Raw genomic sequence first — 19,472 nt, forward strand, 5'->3', positions numbered from 1 at the left:
TTTTGGTGTCCAATCTTCTATCCCACTATGGACGGAGCTCGACTGAGTTGAGATACCTAATTAGTTCCCATCCCACGCTCAATCCCTCCAAGAAATGGAAACCAGACCACATACCATGTTGTATGTGCCTCCTTGTACTACTACTAACTTACTCCTTACTGAGTTGGCACGTAGTTTTACAATGTCCAACTTGAATTTCCACAAGCTTATGTTTTGATGAAAATAATAACACAAATAAGTTTTATTGTGATTTTTGTAGACATTCGTAAATGTGATGGAAAAGCGGGACTTATAATTCATAAGTTATTGTGAAATAACTTGTACAAAAATAGGTTTTATGATGGTTTTTGTAGAAATTCGCAAAACTATAAAAATGGTGAACATTAGTTAACAATTTTTTGAGAAAAATGCAGCCGTTGAGTTTTCGCATTTAACAAATGTTAGGAAAAGGTCACAAGGTCTTTGGAAGCGTTATTACCATTTTTTGAGTCAAGAAACTATTTTTGATGAATTTTCTAAATTAACAAATAAATTATGGCTCAAAGGCAAATCAAAGGTGTTACAGGGCAAGATGGAGCTCTATCCCCTTTGGAGAAAATGTTCAGTGCATCATCCGTATGCGGAAAATTCGAGATTCCGTATACGGCAGCCACACTGAAGATGCTAGCAGAAAGCTCCGACCTTATCAGAACTCTACAAATGAGCATAAGTAATCATTCCATGCCAAAACCAAGTAGCTGATATGAAAATTGCTTGCCGGATGCCAACGCCGACAGAAATTCTCCCCATTGCCCAAGTATTTAGTTCTTAAAATTGAACGAAGATGCTTTATTGTTTCCAAACGTATTTTACAGTCAGACCCACATCTTGAAATACAATGTACAAATGGATTAAACAGTACAGGTTCAAGTTCTTCATACCTGGTACATATATTGCTAACAGATAAACAGCAAATGTCATGGTCCAGCCGGCTATAATTTCTGGATCACAACCGAATTGGCGAGGCCTGCCTGCTCAATTGTTTGACTCGGATCATTGAGGAGCTTGGGAGGGAACCCCATAATCTGCAGGTGATAATTCCTTGGACCGTCAGGCCTAGATGTATCAATGAAGCCACGAACGTCATTGATGGTATGATGGTAGTTAAAATGTCCAACTATGCGGGTCCCATCAGCCAACCTAAGTTGAACCGATGTTGATGGCAACTTTTCATCCACAACCAGGCCTGCGGAGGGGGTTGGAGCAGTGTTGAGAGAAGTCGATGCAGTCGTTGGCTCAGATGCTGCTGGAGTAGAGCTGCCACCCAGAGTTCTTCCCACACCCTGAAATGGAACATGTCGCTTCACCAGTTCCTGCAAGGAAAGAAATATAAATAGCTTGTAATTTATAATATTGTCCGCTGGCCTTTGAGAGCAGGCCATCTAAATTTGAAACACATTTGACAGGAGAAATGCAAATGCAGATATGAGATCATTGGAGAATCTTCCACTTAGATACTTCTGAATGGAATTGTACAAAGGAGATCTTAAAGAGAGAACTCACCGGGCACTTCTCATTCCTCCTTATTAGATTGACATGAACTGAGGTACTTCTATCTGCAGGCTCCAACTCTTTTGGACATTCAGACTTTTTGATGCTCTGCATTGAGACAAAGAATGAGATGGAATATCATTTATGGGAATACCACGACACAGAGCAAAAGCAAACCAGTGCTTACGCATGAGAAAATTCATCCATGAGATCACATGCATAGTCATCACATTAACTAATGCATAAGAGGACGAAGTAAAGAATGTACAATGCAAACTGTACAGAAAATAAGTTCAGAGGACATTAATGGACACCCTCCACCACAACAACTGATACTATAATCTACTAGTTTCCTTATTGTTTTTCTTTGAGTCAAACTTCCATTGATATTACCTCTAAGAAAGATGCATTTTCTGGATCGTCCAGCCGCCTTAAGGGGCCATCATTTATAGTGAAACCGTTAGACCAGAAAATGATGTTGTGAACAACAGTCTCAGGCTGTGCAGGAGTAGGTTGTACAGTTTCCCCAGAGAGTAATCTACCAGTTCCCGCAAAGCTTCTTGAGCTTGAAGATGCACTAGAAGGATCAAAAGGCCCCTCCGTGGCTCCTAACTCCCTTGCTTGATCAAAAATGGAATCCACATCATTATCCTTTGTAGGATCCTGGACAAGCATTCCACTGCAAGTATTGTAATTACACATGTTAGACTTTCTTCAGAATTTCATACAAAAATTATGAGCTTCTAGGCTTGTTAATTTCTGTAAGACAAAAAGATAAAGATTTTATCGAAACAAGGACACTATCCGTGACATAAGAATGATAAAATCACAACAAGACTTAGACATGACATAAGACCACAATGTAAATAAAACACAATCTAACAAATCACAGATATAAAAAAGATATTAAGCGGACCATGCATAACGTCATAATATTCCCTTCAAGGCATAGGCTCCACTGTGATACATAACGGAACGAATGCAATGCAAACCTGTAAATAGAATACCAAGTGAACATGATATCACCCCACGGATGTCCAAACAAGGTCAGCAAACAAATCTCCAAAGATCCCAAGCCACAACGCAATGCAGACAAGATGGTAGATACAGTTCTAGCAAACCCCTTCCACAAGCAGTATCGACTCACCGTCAAGCTCCTCTAGAAGCTAAGTAATCAATGGCAATCCAAATGAAATCTAAGCTCTCGAAAATGGCTTCACTTGAAGCTCTTCCTACCACACAAAGACCACCAAATGGCAGATGCCAATGATCGCTTATGTACAGTCTCAATAAGATTAACAAAACCAGAAGGAGAACCACTAAAATTAGTTTCCACAATTAAAATCCCGTTATAGGTCCACTTTGGCCAATGCTACGAGTTGAAGATGTAGACTCCTCTCTAAAAAGCTTTCGGTTAAATGTTAAAACACCTACTTATCCTGGAAACTTGACCTGTAACTACAAATTCTGGTTCAATATAGCAATCGAGAAATGAACTACTTATTTCTTACTCTTCACCCGAAATTTACAGACTAAGCAGGACTCGGTCTATTTTTGTGTATGTGTGCATTATTGTCTATTAATCATTGAGCTCAACAAATATGAGTATGACCGTTCAATAATCATGCATGGAAGTATTCTTGTTGTAATACTAAGACACAAGACAGTGCATATCTTGCAGCGGATTTCCCGTAAAACTCGCTTTCAAGCCATCATAAGCCCCTACAAATATGTTCCCTAATGGAACCCAGAAATGTCTACACACAATTAAGAGTTCATAACAACTTCAACCCATCTGATCAAAAAGAAATTGAAGGCAATATATCATAATTTCAACCCAATTGATGATAAAAACGCCTCCTTTTCCTCACCAAAACATAAAATTTCCATATTTCTATGTTTTAATTGATATAATTTAGCAAATAAACATGAAGAATTGGCAACGAGAAACATACAAAGATTCATAAATTCGAGGAGAAACAAGCATGGAATAATACAAACAAACCAGAAAGAACAAGACTTTCGTAAACCAAATAAAAAATATGATCCGGAAATTGAAGGAAGTGTTAAAAAGGGATAGTCGGAAAGAGAGAGATGGACGGACCTTTTCTCGCCACCAGTGTAGTACTCCGGAGGGCCATCGGAGTCACTGTCCGAGTCCGCAGACCTCCGGTTCAGATCGGAAAGTGTACGGATTCCTCCGGTTCGACTCTTTTTTTTGTCCTCCGACGCCATTTGCTATCTCAGAATCGAAACCAAACAGAGAGAACTTGACTATTGACGGACTGATCAGCTTTCTGATTCGTCACTTAAAACGTACGCACTTCAGATGCGCGTGTAAATGATGTTTCCGAGTTTACAGTTTACACCTTCAAGTTTGGGCTAACTGCAATTTGCACCCTCAAAATTTGTGATTTTTTACAAAATGAGCCGATGTTTCAATTTTCCTTCACATTGCACTTTGAAGTTTTGATATTGTATCAATTTATATTTTTTGATGTTTGACCCGAATTTTAGGTTAACGTGAAAGTTACATGGACCTCCTGCTTCCTCTTGATCGATGTTTATCCAAAACGACAACGAACCCCGAACATTTTGATTTCAGTTATGCAAGTGTTACTTCTGCATTTACCATTAAGTTAGTCCATATTTATCCCATCATCAATTAAATATAAGATCATCACTAACAAGTTTTATAATTGGCCAATTATTTGATTCTCCATTTTACACAAATCATTCTTCGAGGAGTGAGCGTCGGATTTTTCTTTTTTAAATTTTCAACTGTTTTGACTTGGTGTGGTATTAATCACCATAAAGTGTAAATTAAAATATTATGAACTTGCTAACGTAAAATGCCAACCAAACGTTGAATCGTTTTTTCGTATAATTATTTAAAATCCCATTAGAAGTGATGGTACGTACCTTCACACCATCTACTTGCAAAGTAAAAGTAGACACGTACCAGAGCATCCATCTCTTTGGGGGCTTCAGCTCCCATCCATGACAAATTCAATTTCCTGAAATAATTATGCTGACTGATATGAAAATGTCAAAAGACTACACTTCTGACCAACTGCAGTGCAATATATTCACAAACAGCATAAAAGAGAGTCTTACAAATCTATCTGAAAAGGGAATTACTGAGCGGAATACATGAATTCGCAGATTCCCACCTTCACCTCCAATTTCCTTCTTTTTCTTTGGGCGAGCCATCATTAGTTGCCAAGAAACTCGACTGACATGGTTCACAAGGATAGATAGCACAATACAATATATTTTGGTGCACAAAACCACAATCAATGACAAAGGGCTCAAACAAACGCAGCATAAAATAACCCAAATGTGATAGTTACAACTGAGGAAACACTGATAGAACCGAAAAACTATTGCTCTAACACTACCTGCGCCAAACAAAGAAACGCGATAGGCACACATCTAAACCACCACCGCCGCCGCCACCACCACCACCACCACTCTATTATTAGTCCAAGATCAGAAGCCATATTGGCAATAAGCTGTGCAGCGTCACGTGTCGCAGGAATTTGAACGTTGATTGAAACCTATACCCGTTATAAGCTCGTGTCAAACGCTGTTTGAAAGAGTGATATGGATGGATTCTTTTACGAGAACAAACCAACCACACATAATAATTCAACTGACTGCAATAACCTTTTGTCCCTCAACAGCACCAGCAAACGCTACTGGCAAAGCAAGCTTAGAAATATCGTGCAGAATTCAAAAAAATTCCAGAATAAAACAAGTTCAAGTATGCATTGCTAATTGACGTAATAATCAGTCCCACACAATATTGAGGCAGAAATACGTTACGTTACTGTCTAAGAAGGACCAATTTAGTGCATTGGCTAAAGCTTCGTCGGTTGATTGTATACTGAGCTCTCTTCTCTTTACGCTCTCTGCAAACTCGCTGAATTTAGCCTGATCTGCAACAGCCGCGTCTCACAATTTAGCCATATCTTTATATGCAATTAGGGTTGCACCAGCGAACAAACCAGAGAGCACAGCTGCAACCACCACCACAGCTTTTGGTTTATGCACTGATTTCGGCACCTGAATCTCAATCTCTGACGCACTGGAATGAAAATTGTTGCTCAAAAGAGCCTTCATTGCATTTGTTAATTAGAAGCATCAAACCATTTACCAAGAAAAATCTTGAAATTTCAGAAAAGTTGAGAGAAAGAGAGTTACTTACGGTGGCACGGAGAGGAGGAAATGGGACCTCGGGTGACAGAGCGGCGGAGGAGGATTAGGGCATAGGGTTTGACGGAGGGGGGCGGAGGATCGCCATTTTGGAGCAGTTCTCAGCAGTCGTCCGAAAATTGCCATAGCTTCTTTCTCAATTCTCATGTGAAAATTTTGATAAACATGCGAACTTTATGAGGTGGTGTTTGTTTATTTGTACGTATGTATGCGTAATTGGAAAGAGGTCATCTCTTCCATCAAGATCACCGAATCAAGTGATCTAGATTTTTGAAATTTGATCAAACGGTTAAAAACAAAGATCTTTTTAAAAGTTATAATAATTTTAACCGTTGAATCAAATTTCAAAGATCCGAATTATTTGATTTAATAACCTTGGTGAAAAAGATCCGGAGATGATCTCTTTCCTGCGTAATTGTAGTAAACATGCAAACTTTATGAGGTGGTGCTTGTTTGCAAATTAACACCAGTTTCCAGTATTTATATTGGGCTGGGCCCAGTGGGTTTTTAATACTATTCATTTTCATTACAAGTGTTTATCATTACCATTATAAGTTGTTAGGATCTACCTTAACTTTATTATGGAATGGATGCATATTTTAAGGGGGTGTGCGGCGGGTGTGCTATTCACACACCCTATTTTACCTTTTACATATCTTTTGTTAATTTCTGCCCGTTAATTTTCTTCAATTCATCCAATCCGACGGCCGAAAATTAGAAGGGTGTGTGAAAAGTAAAATATGGTGTGTGAATATCACACCCCTATTTTAAGTGGTAAGACAATTCTCACATTAAATGAGACTAGTGCAAAAATCATATGAGATTAAAATACAGGAATACCTCATGCTTTTATAAGATATGTACTACTAATAAGGGGTCAGACATATTACTTGAAACTTTCTCAAAAATAAGGGTAAAACTAAAAGGAAAAGATGGGGAAAACATTCTCAAAAAATAATGGTGATTACAACGAGCCTTTATCTTGAACAAAGGAGTCTACCGCCCTTCCATTTTGTGTTCTATTTAGCAAGCAATAGCCACAAAATCAGCCGCCTGTCCTCTCTTGCAAATTTGAGTCAATATATTAATATGTAGTCATAGGAGGAAAGATTACTTTGTGTAAAATATTTACCCACCAAGTACCAACTTTTTCAGAAATTTTTAATTGTGATCAGAACACGAGTGGCACACCACGTGTTTTTATATAAGTGATGAGAAATTGTATTTTTTAAGTTCTTAATTTTTTAACACACATATCCCACTATATATATATATATGATATGTGGTGTATCACTCTGTGTTCCGATCACGTTGAAAAATCTCTCAAAATTTTCAAAAAATGTAGTGGTAACGAGCAAGTAAAACTTGTTAAACTCACGCGGTCAATTGGCTATGCCAAGGTATCGACTCTCTTACAGCCAAGTTTGAATTCATCTTCTTGTAGTGGCTCGATGTAAGTTGAACAAAACTAAATCTGTTGAATTGGACTAATGCCTTGACCTTTGTTTGATCACCTTATATGAATTGAGACTTAACTGATCAAATTGGACGATGTTAACATATTTGTTCTACAAGCTTCCACTAGGGATGACAATTCTAACCATTAAACCTGATAAATGTGGATAACCACCCGAATGGATTGGATTTGAGTATGAAAATTCAGGTATATTTTGAGTATGGGGAAAAACCGTGATTATTATGTGGTTATGGTTTTGGATATGGTTATAGGGTTTCCCAATCCGTATCTATCCCCAAATCCGAACCGAATAATATATATTATACATAGTATTAAAGTATTAAAAAATATATACATATATGTATTTATTATTCACCGAATCCATTACCTTGAAGAATACAAAAATTGCATTGTATGAGTTGCATTTTGTGGAAAAGTTCAAAAAGTTTTAATATGAATCAAAATCTATGAGAATTCAATGGTACTTATGGGAGATCTCAAAGATCAAACCAACATTATCAACGTTTAGCTTTAATTTTTATGCTTCACAAGATCCATTCATTAAATCATTTTATACATCAAATATTTAATGACGAAATTAATATTTACAAAATTAATGAAGATGGATATAACCGTTAGCCGATGGGGAATGCGTTACCCAATGGGTATAGTTATGCATAATACGCGATGGTTAATTTGCGGTTATGGATATGGTTAGTTTTTGTGGTTATGATGATGGATATAGTATTTTAGTCCCCAAACCGAACCGTTACCATCTCTAGCTTCCACTCGAGTGGCGAATGGAGACTTGTGAAACACAACATGTTGAAGGAAAGCAACAAATGTCTTTTGAGTTACAGGACCACAGGAACCATCCTTTTGGATTGTAACTTGTAAGGCCATGAAACAATCTATTCATTTCATTTGTGGGAGGAACAAGGACCACTTGTTACTCATGGAGAATTATCACCATCCTCAAATTGTACACTAGAAGGAGGTAGCTAGTACAAGTAACTAATTTTGTGAAACCCTATAAATCCACACCAATTTCTTTTTGTGACAAAAGCATATCCCCATCCCTCTCTTTCTTGATTGCTTTGCCATGCTTTAGCAAATTGTTATATAGGATAACGGCAAGATGTAATTTTGAATTTTGAAATTTGGAAATTCAGTTTACATACATTTATATTCCGAGATATATAAATGTACGAGGGATTTATAAGTTTAAATTTGAACCCAACCCATCCCTCTTCAACTCATGTGATTGTTGTCTTCTTTTCTCTTTTGGAGTCTCGTTTGGAGATGTAAAAGAAAACATACGAAATGTCGGATGCACACAATGGGACCTAGGTGGTCTCAAGATCACTCGGAATTCAAGAAATATACATGTATAGGTTTTTTGAGGACCCTTCGAATGTTTAGTAACGGTCCTTTTAAGTTTACCAAGCGTTTAACGAAATACCTCTCACAGATTGGATCGACAACACTCAACAAATTCTCTTAATAGCACTCATCAAATTGCTTTGACATAGATCAATATCTATTGACATGTGCGCAACTTAATTTGCCCGTGATAACAAACCTACCAAGTGTTTGACAAAATGCTTCAATGGATAAACTTTTTTTTTGCACACTTCTCGCTCTATTTCGATCTAAAAAACTTAAACCTTTTTAACACTAGAACCATCTAAAATTCGAATCTTAAATCCGCCGTTGAACTCTAAACATAAGGTTACATAAATACATACATTTTCCTTACCGAAACCCCTTAAAATTGCCGGGTGAAGAGCTTTTTGTAATACAGGATATTCAGGCGATACTTTACATGACATAATGCATTCCCTTTTTCAACAGGAGATGCTCATGCTCAAACCGATTCATTTGGATCTCGTACACCATCGAAAAGTAAACCCAAAAATTAAAGTCAAGCTATACTGGCTGTAAGATGTACCCAAGTCAACAAAATAAAGCTGCAGAAACCCATAAATTAAGCATGCAAAGTGCTCCAAAGTCCAAACTAAACTCAACATTAAACCTGATTTATAATCGGCACAATATGCACATAAAGCTACTTTTCAATCTAATTACATGAGAAAAAGAAAGAGACTTTTTCCCCCTTTTTTTCCCTTCATTTTTTCTGGTTCTTTTGGAGGAAAAAGAAAGAGAAGATTATACAAAACGGACCCATTGGTAATCATACAAAAATAAGTTTTAACATGGTGGAGATGAAATTAAGTAATGACTAATGAGATGATTAATTGTACTTAATACACCTTCTTGGTGAAAAGGCTGCGCAGATTGAAAAGATTACCGACAGCCCCGCCATTTCCTCCTCCACCGTTAACGCCGCCGCTAGCATCACCACCACGGTTGTTGCTGCCGCTTCCACGGCCGCCAATGCCAACTCCAACTGCACTATTCTCACTTCTACAGCTCAAATGGCTTCCATACCCAATACACATCGGAACATTCAAATTCAAGACTCTAGCTTTCGAGCCGCTGCCTCCGGCGATGACGGCTCCGGCAGTTTTTTTACTCCTGCGATTCTCCGGCACTTCCTTTTTTGTCCCCTTTTCAGCATTTCGAGCTTGTGGGTCGGAGTTGCTCTTTCCAGCAGCCGAGGCTCCACGCCGGACCTGCCAAACCGGGCTGCTCCGACCCAAATGAACTCCGGGTCGACCCGGACTCGCAGGTGGCCACTTTCTAGACTTCGACTCGCCCGTTGAGTTGCTCCTTGAACACGGCGCGCTGTTCACCTTCCGGGTCACCGGAGCTCCGAACGGTTTGGGTCGGGTATATGCGTTTCCGGCGGATCTACTGCGCGAAAATGGCCATATATTGATGTTCAGCTCCGCCGAGCTCGCTCCGCCGCCGCCGCCCTTTCGGTCTTTCTTCTTGTCTTTCTCTTTATCAGTCTCGTCGGCTTTGACGGATTTCTTCTCGCCCATCCTAAAAATGTCCCTCCAACGCTTCGATGCGGTTAGAACGGGAGCAGCTGACAACTCAGGTCCTGGACCGGGTTCGGATTCTGGGTCGGGTTCCGAAATGGGTTTTGGGTCAGGAACAGGAGGTTGTGAGATGGGTTGTGGATTTGGGTCAGGTGGGTCGGAGTGGTTAAGAAAAGGAGGGGGGAGGAGGTGGAGAGGGAGAAGGACGCCGTCGACGAAGAGCTCATCGGCGGAGAGGAGATTGGGCTGAGGGCAAGACGGGTTTCTCCAAAACTCGAACTCGGGGGAGTTGGAATCGGTGCTGGTTCGCCTTCTTCGGCTGCTGCTCTGTGAAAGGTGGGGTTTGAATTTGGGGCTGTGCTCCATTGAGATGGATATTTTTGGAGAGATAGAGAGAGAGAGGAGTGGATGGTGGAGGGGAAGGTGGGAAGGTTATTTTGTTTCCTGAGGAGTCAGGGGGAGCGAGCAGAGTTCAGTGCTTCGGACCCTACAAACAATAAAGAAATGAAGCCGGAGGATTCAAGCCATTAAATAAGGGTGACGAGAGCCTGCTTGGCGTTGCGGTTTATTGTTTGATTTTTGTTTTATAATAAAAATTAACGAAAAGTTTTCAAAATTTATATTTTAATTAAAAGAACAAAATAAAGATCTAAATAATAGTATCTGAAATGATTTTTTTAGGTCAAAAATATTTTTAATTTTAAAAATGAACGGTACCAATGTTTTATTAAAACTCTGTTTTTTATATCATTTAAAAAATTTAACTATTAACTTTAGTATCATGTAATTTATAAAAAATAGTCTTAAAATTTAATTTTGCTAGCATTTTCTTTTAAATAAAGCAGGGGAGGGGTATGTGTTATTTGTTTAATCATATTACAAGATACGCAATTAGTTTTCTCTAAATACATACAAAAATTTCTTAAAAACATATAGAGATAGAGAAGGACTTATATAAATAAAAAACTCTAAGCCTCAAACCTAAACTTATTGCACCGGAGAAGAAAAGTTAGGCGATGGCTTTTATTTTTTATTTTTTATACGTACATCAATATTTTACATTAAAAATAGATATGCTTTATCAGTGTTGAGGTCTATTTTTCTGCATCAAAGTGATATGATCCTTTTGAGCATTTGGTGTGATAATTGAATATGAAGGCATGCCACATTTTCATTTTAGTGTATAACTAAAACAAGGTGTATTTTTGCTCACCACCATTTAGAGTGGTGTATGTTCACCACCTTATTTATAACCGTTAGATGAGTTTGAATTTTGAGATTTGTGCTTATCCACTACACGAATCTCAAAATTCAAACTCATCTAACGGTAATTAATAGGGTGGTAAGCATACACCACACTAAATGGTGGTGAGAAAAAATGCTCCCTAACTAAACACTATATTTACGCGTACACGCAAATGCAAATTAATTATTTATTATTCGGTGAAAATTTTGTTAACTAAATGACTATCAAGCATGTCTTACGTGCATAAGTAATTTTTTTTTTTCAGTTGAAAAAAAAGAGAATAATTGGTGGCAAACCACGATTATTTATCATTTCCAAACCCAGAGAAGTTATAGGGAATTTCATCCTGCTTGTGATTACAGTCAAACAAACTTATCAGCTAGGATCATCAAACATAAGACCTCTCATATTTTTTATTTATTGGGAAGCCAAGTCTACACTCTTACCACTAAACCACTTGACTGATATGAACATTGCTTTCTCCTCTTTAGCGGTAATTTAGTAACCGAGTGGGATTTTCGGATAATGATTAGAGTATAACTTCGAAGTATTTTTTATTCACTATTATATATCCTTATGTGAAATTTGGTTGTCAATTATACCATGACATTTACATCTTTAATTTTAATTTTAATTTATAGAATTTTTAATGTAAATGTAGAATATCCTTTATCCTGATTCATGATTTCCACCTAATCAATCATTCATATACATCTTTGACTTATCAGAACTCGCTCATGTATATATATAACTCTATAATTCACATTTCGTGCATGCCTAATTTAGCTTTCTTCAATTTCAATCCTTGATTATTCAACGACTTCAATATTTTCTAATGAGAATTGTTGAGGAGACTTTCTGAAAAACGGGATACTATATGAACTTTTCTGCCATTTTATGTCTGGACATACTATTTTATAATATCGATACAATAATTAACGTTAAATTATGAGATGACAAAATATTCATAGAGAATCTCACTTTAACAGAATCTCATTAGCATTTCTTCTTTTTTTCTAATTGCATAGAAAAATGAAAGACAAGTTAGAATTCTCCATCGATAGCCATTAGTTTACCAAAACCATTGATGAAACATTGAATTATATATTGCATGTAGTTGATAAAAAAATCTACAAGACACTGGAATATAGAGCTTGTTTGGAACTGCTTGTAAAACGATTGAAAGTTCTTTTAGACAAAATGTTTTTAGGTTCCAAAATACTTAAAATGCTTCTTGCAAAATACCAGTTATGTGCTTCTTGCACGAAGCAATAAATTACTATTTCATGATTCACTTGTTATTTTAATAAGGACCGAATCCAAAAACAATTTCACCAAAAATGTTTTTAGTCATTAGTTTTACATAATTGAATTTTGACACTCAATCTTGCTGTTCAAATACAGTATATCCTATATGTATCATAAAAAAAATCTCACAATTATCTCTTTTGATGATGATAATCCAATTATTAGCAAGGTAGTGACAACATATATACAACCAAAAGTGGATTAACCATCACAAACAATGTGGACAATATTGTGAAATGAGGGCAGATGTGGGGTTTCAGAAAAAACCAAGTTGCCTTGCCCAAAATCATTTCAAACCGTTGACATTCACCACCATTATTATTTCTCCCCGGTTCATAAACAATCTGTTGATCCAAAAACATCAAACACAATTATATCACTCATAATATTTGATTAATTAATTATATGGGAAAACGATTTTCACACACTTTATTTAGTTTCTTAACACTCATATTTAATTATGGTCGTTGATTCAGTTTGATGTATTCAATATCCGATGATTATAAATAAAGAGAGATGTACGAGAATGTGTGAAAAGCTAAAAATGTGTGTGAAAATCAATTCCAATGTACCTAACTCAAAAATGATGCATATTGATTATCCTCATTTGATAATTGATTTGGTACTATGTCTAACATGGAGGATCTTTGGCAGATGTTTTTGTTTATTACGAAATGAATGTGGTATGCTTAGAATTAGTCAAATGTTTTGGGGTCTATGATAAGTTTTTTAGAAGAAGAAGAAATCTTAGCATGCGAACATTTGCGTTTGGGAGTACTTATCTATGCGACAGTGTGCACTCATGTATGCGGATGTTCTGCGTTTGAGGGTACTTACTTATGCGATAGTATGCACTCATGTATCCGGATGTTCACATGCAAAAATTTATCAATTCATAAGATAAAATTTAGTTAAGAAATATACCTCTCGATTAATTAGCTAGTTATCGTTTTATCAGCAGCTGACTTGCATTCTTCAGCAGCTCAGCTGGCTGCGGGTTGTAATATTCCACACACCATGCTGAACATCCACCATCGAACGAACACAAGTCCAAGACACATAAATGGCGGCTTTAAAAAAATGGTGAGGTGGGAAATATATGCAGGAAGTTATCAATTTAGTTTTGGCCAGTTTAATGGAGAAAATTTTCAGTGTTGATGTCATAAATCATGATTTAGTGTTTAAATTGAGGGATATGGATCTCATCCAGATTCAAATTAAGGGGATCCTAGTGATTCTCATATCTTAGTCATTTATCGTGCATCGTGCAGTTATAAATTATTTAACTTTTTTTTATTTTTAAATTAAACACAAACAGTACTTGACAAAAACTAACTGCATGATATATGATGAACGGTTAAGATGTGGGGATACTAAAGTGGATCCGGAGAGGATCCTCTTCCTAAATTGAGTATGCGTGAATTAGTCTCACTACATAAATTTATTTATTTATAAATTATAATATATCATGGGTTTACGATATATATGAATTATGTCGTTCACCTGTATTATAAAATAATAGTTTCACTCGAAAATGTCTTAATTTATTGTTTTTGTTTTCAACCAACTGTCATATATAGAGGCAGATGCACACTGAGACCAAGGTGATCTCAAGACATCCGGATTCTGAAAATATACTTGAGAAGGTCTTCTAAAGATCCTTCGAGTGTTTTGTATGAGTTCCATTTGTCTCTACTAAGTGTTTGATGAAATATATGCTAGTCATATCTTAACATGTTGCGTTGACAACACTCGACATATGTCGATATTGGTTGACATGTGCGCAATATAGTTTGACTGACACAACAAACTCACCAAGTGTTTGACAAAATGACTCGAATAAACTGAATTTTTTTTAGACGATTCTCGCTCTGTTTCTATTTAAAAAAACTTTGATCTTTAACACTGGAACCCCAAAAATTCGAATTCTAAATCCTTTGTACACTACTCTATGGGATGGACATAACCAAAGAGGAATAAAATAAGATGACACACATGAAGTCGTGGAAGTATCGAAACACATGCAATAGCCATCACTCATCACCCCACAACATGACAACAACAATTCGGGTGGACCTCATCACAAACAGAAATATTTGATGAGATGATGGCTAAGTTGTTGTGTGACAGTAATGGTGGCGAACTTTGTGGACCTGGCGGGAATCAAGCATGTATGGCAATTGGGAATAGCTACTAGCTAGGCTCAAAAGGATTGCCTTTTGTGAGTTTTCTCCATCTCTTCCTCTGTTAATGGCGTTTGTTTGTAGGCAAAATGATGAGCCATGTGAAAAGGAAAAAACGACCCATTCCATCAATTCAATGGGTCCCTTACAAGGACCCGACTTCTTTGCCCTCCCATTTCTCATACACTCCTATCCCCTCCTATTTTGTACGGTTACGGTTAAACCATGTCAACATTTTATATTGATTATTTTTATAGAGATAATAAGACAAAAAACAATAGTAATATAAAATGTTGACGTGGCTTAACCGTGACCGCACAAATAGGAGGGGATAAGAGTGTATGGGAAGTGGGAGGGCAGAGAAGCCAGGTCCCCCTTACAAACCCACCCTTGTTCATATACATCGACACTACATGTCGTGACCTCGCTATACCTGATTATGTATAGGTAGATGTGGATTATGGTTAGTCACTCACATAGTTTTGATCAAACGCTCAATTTTGATCAAAGGCCGATTTATTAAGGGACCATGGTGGTTTTGAGACCCATTGAAGATCAGAATGAATAAGAAGAAGAAAAAAATACATGAGAAGAAGATCTTTAAACACTCTCAAGATATATTACGGAATTCAGGAGTACCCTTTGGGTATTTGACGCAACACGTGTTGACAATGCTCTGCAAGAATCTATAGACATATGTCGACAAGCTCGCTTGAAAGATGTCAGCATATGCCAACAAGCTCACTCGAAAATTGTCAACATACGTTCAACAAGCAACTATCAATAGACTGACTAAAAAGTTGTCGTATTTGGCAACACGTACACTATATGATATAAATTGACTACATGTTCATCAAATGCACTAAACTCTTTCGAAGTTAGAATTCTAAATCCGCCACTAATCATAGATATTTGTGTGATTGACATTTAAGGAACTGTTAGAAAGCGCTGGTGTGATTACTAATGTCTTACTATTCTATTTAATTAACTAAACAAATGCTAGGATCCCTCAAAAAACAAACGACACAGCCCGTCTGTCATGAAGCAGAAAAAGGTCGAAGCTATGCGTCCAGTATCTTTACAAGGACAAGAACACATGCTATGGGATGTATGGTGACTACAAGAGGTCCCATATTGCTTAAATTCTAGCTTTCTATCATCTTACTTTTACAACTTTACAGATTAGGTGAACTATTCTCTAAACCCTCCCCATAGATTGCTAACGTCGGGGCCTTGGCAACTAAACATAAAACAAGTGCATAAGACAAAATCTTCGCATCTCTCCCCCTTAATTTATTTTTTCCCCATTTGTTGGTTTTTTCTTTTGGTGTTGGGGAAGCAAAAACATAGATAGCTTCACATGGTGCTGCCTTGTCAAACAACAGTGGAGTTAACGGAAAAGAATCTTGAGATTCGAGGGATTAAAAAATTATGCCAATTCATCGCGTACGGTCAATTTTTGTTAGATACTATTTATATTTAAATTTAAATTTTAAATGATATTTGACTGCACCATGTACGATGAATGATGAACAGACATGATTTCTGAATCCTTCGGATCTCCAGGAAAAGGATCCGGCGAGGAAGATGGTGGACCAACATCCCCAACAATGGAAATAATTTTTTTTTATAACAAAAACACTATGTGACACGTAAGTATTAAAAATATAGCTTATTTTTTTAACATGTGATAAATATTTATTGGATGCCATGATCTACTAAGATTATACTTTGGTTGCAAGTGAACCTTTTTCGGCTTGTGTTTCACGAGAAAAACTTGTATAATACAACTTTAGTGATATCGTAAGCTAACTCTTTATTATGTGAATTAAAAACACAAACACGGAGTGATTGCTAAGAGAAAATTTTATTTATAAAGAATACGTCACTGCAGAGTATTCCAAATTAATCAAATTGTTGAATATAAAAAGTTAATACATTGTATTGTTTAGTTTGATCTAGATACTGCTAAAGTAACGTTGCAGTTACCATAAAATTTTAGAAAGTAATATAGCAGATGTAGGTAAGTTTCTGTACATTCACAGCTCAAAACCTTATTATCTATTGTGCGAGAAAATTTTAGTTGTGACATGAATATAAGTAGTACATCATGTATTTTAATAAGAGTAGTGAAAAATTTTATTTTTTAAGTTATTAACTTTTTAGCACACATATCCCATTATTTATATAGTGACATGTGATGTACCATCCCGTATATCGATCACACTGAAAAATCTTTAGTAGGAAACCTCAAGAAACCCAGGTCCAAAAACCGAGAACGACAAAGCCATGGTAGAGTCTGGTTCGGACAAGGATTGTCTGCCCTCCTAGTTGTGGTGCCCTTCCATGCCCTCCTATTTTGTGCGGTCACGGTTAAACCACGTCAATATTTTATATTAATTTTTTAATGAGATAATAAGACAAAAAATAATAAAAATATAAAATATTAACGTGGCTTAACCGTGACCGCACAAAATAGGAGGGCATAGAAGTGCACCACAACTAGGAGGGCAGACAATCCAAGTCCGTCTGGTTCGGACCTGGCATCCTCAAACCGTTCTGAATCCTGACCACATAGCTAGGTTTGTAGGCTCATAACACAAAGGTCTTGGAGTTTGCTATTTTTGCGACCTCGATCATCATCGCTCACTGTCGTCCGTCGATGCTTACGACTTGGCAATTTAAGTTCCTGTAGCTTTTATTCTTTCCAATTGTTTTTTATTGCACCATCTGCACAACTTCATTTGTCAATATGCACGCTTCTGGGTGATCCTTTATCTTTTGTTTTTTTTTTTAAATATTTTGGTTGGCCAATGCGTTTTGGGCTTATTTTGATATGATGGTTGACGATTATATTTCCATTTTTGTGTAAAACTTTAAATCGCAATTTATTTGGCTTGAAAGTGAAATGATATTGCACTATGGCTGAAATTGGATAATATATTTAGGGTTGAAAGAAAAGGATATGAAAAGAAAACTACAATATTGTGTCACAATGTTATCTTAGTTGTGGAATGGCAGCCTCTTACACGTAGTATGTGAGGGACTAGCAACCCATACTCGATTTTACCTTCTTACAATTAACTATCAACCTTTATGTATACTATGCATGTGTTTAGGATAATAATAGATAATAGGGATAGATATGTGGCGCTATTTTCTTACACACGTTTTTGTAAGATCTATTTAATAATGTATTTTAATAATCAAAGATGTCTATCCTTTAGGTCTTCTCATCATGTTTATAAAAAATCATTCAAGTTTGAAACCATGTGACTGTTAGATTAAGGGCTTATAGTTTCTTTACTGTATTCATCCATTTTTTTTTCACTATAAGCAAATGCATTAATAGTTTTGGATTTATCTAATTTTTTGTAAGAATGATTTATGATTGATGTTTTAAAAGTTAGACGGTTTAGTCGTTAAAATACATTATAAAGTGGACCCCTGCAATAACATGTATAAAAAATGTAGTACAACGAATCTGCCCCATTGATAATAAGGAGAAAAAGTACAGAATGGGAGAAAATAGAAGTAAAATTAAACTATAATAATGCCCTTGATTTTTAAAACAAATACTAAACTCTTGGCATTTAAAGGCTATAATAGCCCTTGAACACTCTTTCTCTTAAAAGATAGTATAGAGCACAAGGATTTTGATTATTAAGTTATTATAATTTGTGCATGTTTTTGTTTTCCTTGGAGCACAAGAATTTTCATTACTTATTCTAATAGAGCTAGGTTTTTGGCCGACCATATACATATGCTATTATATATGTCTTGAATATTTTGTGTGGGTGCTTTCCTCCTGTTTGCAATTTCTGTGAGTTGAAGTTGAGAGACAAGACATGGCAACGAGAGCTCGGGGGGAGCAGGAAGAGCGTGAAGTGGCAGAAGAAGGGACACATGAGGCTTTGCCACCTAATGTCGATGATGAAGTCAACGGTGATGATGAAAGTTCTGAAGACGACGACGATGAAGCTGATCTAAAAGCCGAGATTGAACGAATACTCAAGGAAAAAGCAGAGAAGCAGCTTAACGTGGAGCAAAACGCAGAGCTTCTGCGAGGAGAAAACCCTAATTTGCTCCTTCTAGACTACATGTTTAGTGGGAAAAAGAAGATGGGATGATGACGTGGCGTTTAAAAATTAACCAGGGCAGAGGTGAAACCAAGACTTCTACGAGCTTCATCAATGGCACTGTTAGGAATCAATCTCTGCATCTCAAAAGTTGTATTGATGCCTTTGTAGTTCACAAATTCTCTAAAATCGACGGAGAAGAACGACAGATACGGCAAAGGTAAAATATGGGGTGGGTTGGCAAATACCCAAAATGTCTACACATCGACGGAGAATTTTCTTCTACATTGTGGTCGTTAAGCAATGTCACTATTCTACTCAGACTCAAGGGAAGACAAATATGTCAACGATGCTGGAAGAAATATCGAATTGTTTTCCCAAGGTTAAATGAAATTTCACAAGCAAGGGATAAATGAGTGATTCTACTAGGATTATATCTTGGTTGCAAGAGAGCTTTTCTCGGCTTGTGTTCACGAGAAAAACACACTTGCATCAACTGTAACG

The 19,472-nt window shown here is 36.8% G+C and overlaps 2 protein-coding genes across 3 annotated transcripts; both read right to left on the reverse strand.

The window, feature by feature from the left end:
* Positions 1–799: 799 nt before the first annotated feature.
* LOC103434472 (plant UBX domain-containing protein 4) lies at positions 800–6,159 on the reverse strand. Of its 2 annotated transcripts, XM_070821587.1 has the most exons (6): positions 5,741–6,159; positions 4,648–5,620; positions 3,635–4,547; positions 1,924–2,209; positions 1,543–1,638; positions 800–1,352 (listed from the first exon to the last, which is right to left on the reverse strand). In XM_070821587.1, the coding sequence occupies exons 3-6, from the start codon at positions 3,763–3,765 to the stop codon at positions 972–974; spliced, it is 894 nt and encodes a 297-aa protein (XP_070677688.1). In that variant the 5' UTR covers positions 3,766–4,547; positions 4,648–5,620; positions 5,741–6,159; the 3' UTR covers positions 800–971. The 2 variants fall into 2 exon arrangements, with proteins under 2 accessions (XP_070677688.1, XP_008371053.1); XM_008372831.4 differs by lacking the exon at positions 5,741–6,159 and having other exon boundaries at positions 4,648–5,649.
* A 3,063-nt stretch (positions 6,160–9,222) lies between these two features.
* On the reverse strand, positions 9,223–10,700 carry LOC103434471 (uncharacterized). The gene has a single exon (XM_029103351.2). The coding sequence runs from the start codon at positions 10,516–10,518 to the stop codon at positions 9,469–9,471; it is 1,050 nt and encodes a 349-aa protein (XP_028959184.1). The 5' UTR covers positions 10,519–10,700; the 3' UTR covers positions 9,223–9,468.
* Positions 10,701–19,472: the final 8,772 nt, after the last annotated feature.

The sequence above is a fragment of the Malus domestica genome, chromosome 05 (assembly GCF_042453785.1).
Source record: "Malus domestica chromosome 05, GDT2T_hap1".
Taxonomy (NCBI): domain Eukaryota; kingdom Viridiplantae; phylum Streptophyta; class Magnoliopsida; order Rosales; family Rosaceae; genus Malus; species Malus domestica.

Bases quoted from the DNA above. Each gene is read 5' to 3' on its own strand.
- LOC103434471 (XM_029103351.2), bottom strand. From the start codon at position 10,518: ATGGAGCACAGCCCCAAATTCAAACCCCACCTTTCACAGAGCAGCAGC.
- LOC103434472 (XM_070821587.1), bottom strand. From the start codon at position 3,765: ATGGCGTCGGAGGACAAAAAAAAGAGTCGAACCGGAGGAATCCGTACA. The intron at 1,639-1,923 runs GTAATATCAATG...GTCTCAATGCAG, and splicing joins AAAATGCATCTTTCTTAGAG to AGCATCAAAAAGTCTGAATG. The intron at 1,353-1,542 runs GTGAGTTCTCTC...CTTTCCTTGCAG, and splicing joins GGAGGAATGAGAAGTGCCCG to GAACTGGTGAAGCGACATGT.